General features: G+C 49.1%; 1 protein-coding gene across 1 annotated transcript in view; it reads left to right on the top strand.

Annotated features, from left to right (window-relative positions):
* PTH1R (parathyroid hormone 1 receptor) overlaps positions 1–6,000 on the top strand; it is a 294,531-nt gene that overhangs the window by 201,044 nt on the left and 87,487 nt on the right. The window contains exon 3 of the mRNA XM_056518705.1: positions 2,875–2,985. Coding sequence (XP_056374680.1) covers positions 2,875–2,985 — 111 coding nt within the window. The remainder of the gene's footprint in view (positions 1–2,874; positions 2,986–6,000) is intronic.

Genomic DNA, 6,000 nt, shown 5'->3' with positions numbered 1-6,000 from the left:
GTGCGGTTTAATTAACAATATATTTTTATAATTCGGACATTTCCGCACGCGGTGATACCATATATGTTTCTTTTTATTTACACTGTGTTTTTTTTTAATGGGAAAAGGGGGGGTGATTCAAACTTAATATGGGAGGGGTTTATTCACTTTTTTATTCACTTTTTTTTTTTTCACTTTTTTTTTTGCAGTGTTATGCTCCCATAGGAACCTATAACACTGCACACACTGATCACTGTTATCCCATAGGGACCTATAACACTGCACACACTGATCATTGTTATCCCATAGGGACCTATAACACTGCACACACTGATCATTGTTATCCCATAGGGACCTATAACACTGCACACACTGATCTTTTACATTGATCACTGGTTTCTCATAGGAAACCAGTGATCGATGATTCTGCCGCTTGACTGCTCATGCCTGGATCTCAGGCACTGAGCAGTCATTCGGCGATCGGACAGCGAGGAGGCAGGTAGGGACCCTCCGGCTGTCCTGTAAGCTGTTCGGGATGCCGCGATTTCGCCGCGGCTATCCCGAACAGCCCACTGAGCTAACCGACAGTTTTTACTTTCACTTTTAGCCGCGTGGCTCAGCTATTAGCGGCCGGGTCCCGGCTTCACTATGACGCCGGGCCCGCCGTGATATGATGCGGGGTCACCGTGGGACCCCGCGTTATATCACGGGAGCGGGACCAAGGACATACTCATATGTCCTTGGTCCTTAAGGGGTTAAGGACAGCTTGTCCAGAAATATAGTTCAGGGACAGCTTGTCCGGGGAGAGTCCAGGGTCAGCTTGTCCAGGGAGAGTTTAGGGACAGCTTTTCCAGGGAGAGCGTTTAGGGACAACTTCTCCAGGGAGAGTTCAGGGTCAGCTTGTCCAGGGAGAGTTTAGGGAAAGCTTGTCCAGGGAGAGTTCAGGGATGGCATACTCAGGGAGAGATCAGGGAAAATCTTGTCCAAGGAAAGTGCAAGGACAGCTTGTTCAGGGAGATTTCAGGGATAGCTTGTCTAGAGAGATTTCAGGGACAGCTTGTCCAGTGAGAGTTCATGGACAGCTTGTCCAGGGAGAGTTCAGAAACAGCTTGTCCAGGGAGATATCAGGCATAGATTGCCCAGGAAAAGTTCAGGGACAGCTTTCTTAACAAGAATTCAGGACCAGCTTGTCCAGCAAGAGTTCAGGGATGGCTTGCCCATGGAGAGTTCAGGGACAGCTTGTCCGGGGAGAGATCAGGAATAGCATGCCCAGGGAGAGTTCAGGGACAGCTTGCTTAACAAGAATACAGGAACAGCTTGTCCAGGGAGAATTCAGGGACAGCTTGTTGAGGGAGAGTTCAATGACAGCTTGTCCAGGGAGAGTTCAGGGAAAGCTTGTCCAGGGAGAGATCAGGGACAGCTTACTTAACAAGAATACAGGAACAGCTTGTCCAGGGAGAATTCAGGGACAGCTTGTCCAGGGAGAGTTCAGAAACAGCTTGTCCAGGGAGATATCAGGCATAGATTGCCCAGGAAAAGTTCAGGGACAGCTTTCTTAACAAGAATTCAGGACCAGCTTGTCCAGCAAGAGTTCAGGGATGGCTTGCCCATGGAGAGTTCAGGGACAGCTTGTCCGGGGAGAGATCAGGAATAGCATGCCCAGGGAGAGTTCAGGGACAGCTTGCTTAACAAGAATACAGGAACAGCTTGTCCAGGGAGAATTCAGGGACAGCTTGTTGAGGGAGAGTTCAATGACAGCTTGTCCAGGGAGAGTTCAGGGAAAGCTTGTCCAGGGAGAGATCAGGGACAGCTTACTTAACAAGAATACAGGAACAGCTTGTCCAGGGAGAATTCAGGGACAGCTTGTCCAGGGAGAGTTCAAGGATTGTCCAGGGAGAGTTCAGGGACAGCTTGTCCAGGGAGAGTTCAGGGAAAACTTGCCCAATGAGAGTTCAGGAACAGCTTACCTAACCAGAATATAGGAACAGAAAGCATTCAGGGACAGCTTGTACAGTAAGAATTCAGGGACAGTTTGTCTAGGGAGAGTTCAGAGACAACTTGTCCAGGGAGAGATCAGGGACAGCTTGTCCAGGGATGGTTCAGGGACAGCTTGTCCAGGGAGAATTCAGGGTCAGCTTGTCCAGGGAGAGTTCAGGGATAATATACTCAGGGAGAGATCAGGGATATCTTGTCCAGGGAGAGTACAGGGACCGCTTGTCAAGGGAGATTTAGGGGACAGTTTGTCCAGAGAGATTTCAGGGACAGCTTGTCGAAGGAGAGTTCAGGGACAGCTTGTTCAGGGACATTTCAGGGACAGCTTGTCCAGGGAGAGTTCAGGGGCAGCTTGTCCAGGGAGAGTTCAAGGACTGCTTGTCCAGGAAGTTTTCAGGGACAGCTTGTCACTTGAGAGTTCAGGGACAGCTTGTCCAGGGAGAGTTCATGCATAGCTTGCCCAGGAAAAGTTCAGGGACAGCTTTCTTAAGAATATTTCAGGACCAACTTGCCCAGGGAGAGTTCAGGGACAGCTTGCCCAGGGAGAGTTCAGGGACAGCTTTCCCAGGGAGAGTTCAGGGACAGTTTGTCCAGGGAGAATTCAGGGACAGCTTGCCCAGAGAAAGTTTAAGGACAGCTTGTCCAGGAAGAGAGTTTAGGGACAGTGTGTCCAGGGAGAATTCAGGGACAGTCTATATAGGGAGAGTTCATGGACAGCTTATCCAGTATTTGCACCAGCACATAGAAAGCCACAAAGTATCCAAGCAAAAACCTGACCCTACACGTCACCAAATGCAACCCTATAACCTCTGGTGGATGCGATTTCCTATAACTTCATAGTTGCTCCCATCTCTCTCATTCCTGGTTCCCACACTCATCCTTCCTTACTCTTCTCTTTTACAGATGGCTTTTGTCAGTCTGAATGGGATGGAATCGTCTGCTGGCCCGAAGGGAGACCGGGCAGCATGGTGTCCGTCATGTGTCCTGAATACATCTATGACTTCAACCATAAAGGTAAAAGATCAGGGGGCCTTGGTGTTTCCCTCTAGTGGTCTCATGGTCTTACTCTAGTATAGGAGCCATATCTCCACCTCCGGCCATGTCCCAATTGATCAGCTGATCTCCATTTCTAGTAGGTCACATCTCTAGCTGTCTATCCCTAGTTTTATTTTTTAAGTAAATAAAAAAAAGGTTAAAAAAACATGAAAAATTAATGTGACATCTAATTGTAAAAGGAACGGGGCAACGCAAGTATAATGGATGGATCTGCCTAATATGGAGGCTAATTGGAGACTGATGGTGACCTAATATGGAGACTGATGGTGACCTAATATGGAGACTGATGGTGACCTAATATGGAGACTGATGGTGACCTAATATGGAGACTGATGGTGACCTAATATGGAGACTGATGGTGACCTAATATGGAGACTGATGGTGACATCCGCCTCCTCCCTATAGACTTCATGTCACAGTCATTATCTGGATTCATTCTTCTGGGTGACATCGACCTCGTGTTCAGAACAGACGACATGGAAGAGGAGGAGGAGGAAGATGGGGAGGAGGAGGACGGAACCGTCACCTCATTATAGAACATTGTGAAAAATGAATCCAGATAAATGGGGGGAGAGATGTGTTACAGAGCACGGTCAAAAAAAGACACAACCATGAAGTTAATGCCCCTCCTGGTGCAGATAGCGCCACCTTATCTTTCTTTAGATGCAGGGAGCGCCCCCTTGTCTTTTTCTTTAGATGCAGGGAGCGCCCCCTTGTCTTATTCTTTAGATGCAGGGAGCGCCCCCTTGTCTTATTCTTTAGATGCAGGGAGCGCCCCCTTGTCTTTTTCTATTAGATGCAGGGAGCGCCCCCTTGTCTTTTTCTTTAGATGCAGGGAGCGCCCCCTTGTCTTTTTCTTTACATGCAAGGAGAGCCCCCTTGTCTTATTCTTTAGATGCAGGGAGCGCCCCCTTGTCTTATTCTTTAGATGCAGGGAGCGCCCCCTTGTCTTTTTCTTTAGATGCAGGGAGCGCCCCCTTGTCTTATTCTTTAGATGCAGGGAGCGCCCCCTTGTCTTTTTCTTTAGATGCAGGGAGCGCCCCATTGTCTTATTCTTTAGATGCAGGGAGCGCCCCCTTGTCTTTTTCTTTAGATGCAGGGAGCGCCCCCTTGTCTTATTCTTTAGATGCAGGGAGAGCCCCCTTGTCTTTTTCTTTAGATGCAGGGAGCGCCCCCTTGTCTTATTCTTTAGATGCAGGGAGCGCCCCTTGTCTTTTTCTTTAGATGCAGAGAGCGCCCCCTTGTCTTATTCTTTAGATGCAGGGAGAGCCCCCTTGTCTTTTTCTTTAGATGCAGGGAGCGCCCCTTGTCTTTTTCTTTAGATGCAGGGAGCGCCCCTTGTCTTTTTCTGTAGATGCAGGGAGCGCCCCCTTGTCTTTTTCTTTAGATGCAGGGAGCGCCCCCTTGTCTTATTCTTTAGATGCAGGGAGCGCCCCCTTGTCTTATTCTCTTAGATGCAGGGAGCACCCCCATGTCTTTTTCTTTAGATGCAGGGAGCGCCCCCTTGTCTTTTTCTTTAGATGCAGGGAGCGCCCCCTTGTCTTTTTCTTTAGATGGAGGGAGCGCCCACTTGTCTTTTTCTTTAGATGGAGGGAGCGCCCCCTTGTCTTTTTCTTTACATGCAGGGAGCCCCCCTTCTCTTTCTTTAGATGCAGGGAGCGCCCCCTTGTCTTTTTCTTTTAGATGCAGGGAGCGCCCCCTTGTCTTTTTCTATTAGATGCAGGGAGCACCCCCTTGTCTTTTTCTTTAGATGGAGGGAGCGCCCACTTGTCTTTTTCTTTAGATGGAGGGAGCGCCCCCTTGTCTTTTTCTTTACATGCAGGGAGCCCCCCTTCTCTTTCTTTAGATGCAGGGAGCGCCCCCTTGTCTTTTTCTTTTAGATGCAGAGAGCGCCCCCTTGTCTTTTTCTATTAGATGCAGGGAGCACCCCCTTGTCTTTTTCTTTAGATGCAGGGAGCGCCCCCTTGTCTTTTTCTTTAGATGCAGGGAGCGCCCCCATGTCTTTTTCTTTAGATGCAGGGAGCGCCCCCTTGTCTTTTTCTTTAGATGCAGGGAGCGCCCCCTTGTCTTTTTCTTTAGATGCACGGAGCGCCCCCTTGTCTTTTTCTTTAGATGCAGGGAGAGCCCCCTTGTCTTTTTCTTTAGATGCAGGGAGCGCCCCCTTGTCTTTTTCTTTAGATGCAGGGAGCGCCCCCTTGTCTTTTTCTTTTAGATGCAGGGAGCGCCCCTTGTCTTTTTCTTTAGATGCAGGGAGCGCCCCCTTGTCTTTTTCTTTAGATGCAGGGAGCGCCCCCTTGTCTTTTTCTTTAGATGCAGGGAGCGCCCCCTTGTCTTTTTCTTTAGATGCAGGGAGCGCCCCCTTGTCTTTTTCTTTACAAGCAGGGAGCGCCCCCTTCTCTTTCTTTAGATGCAGAGAGCGCCCCCTTGTCTTTTTCTTTTAGATGCAGAGAGCGTCCCCTTGTCTTTTTCTTTTAGATGCAGGGAGCGCCCCCTTGTCTTATTCTTTAGATGCAGGGAGCGCCCCCTTGTCTTTTTCTTTAGATGCAGGGAGCGCCCCCTTGTCTTATTCTTTAGATGCAGGGAGAGCCCCCTTGTCTTTTTCTTTAAATGCAGGGAGCGCCCCCTTGTCTTTTTCTTTAGATGCAGGGAGCGCCCCCTTGTCTTTTTCTTTAGATGCAGGGAGCGCCCCCTTGTCTTTTTCTTTAGATGCAGGGAGCGCCCCCTTGTCTTTTTCTTTAGATGCAGGGAGCGCCCCCTTGTCTTTTTCTTTAGATGCAGGGAGCGCCCCCTTGTCTTTTTCTTTAGATGCAGGGAGCGCCCCCTTGTCTTTTTCTTTAGATGCAGGGAGCGCCCCCTTGTCTTTTTCTTTTGATGCAGGGAGCGCCCCCTTGTCTTTTTCTTTAGATGCAGAGAGCTCCCCCTTGTTCTTTTCTTTAGATGCAGGGAGCGCCCCCTTGTCTTTTTCTTTAGATG

Source organism: Hyla sarda, chromosome 5 (genome assembly GCF_029499605.1).
Source record: "Hyla sarda isolate aHylSar1 chromosome 5, aHylSar1.hap1, whole genome shotgun sequence".
NCBI classification, from domain to species: domain Eukaryota; kingdom Metazoa; phylum Chordata; class Amphibia; order Anura; family Hylidae; genus Hyla; species Hyla sarda.
Note: the sequence above shows the minus strand (reverse complement) of the source record. Positions and strands in the feature narration are given on the sequence as shown.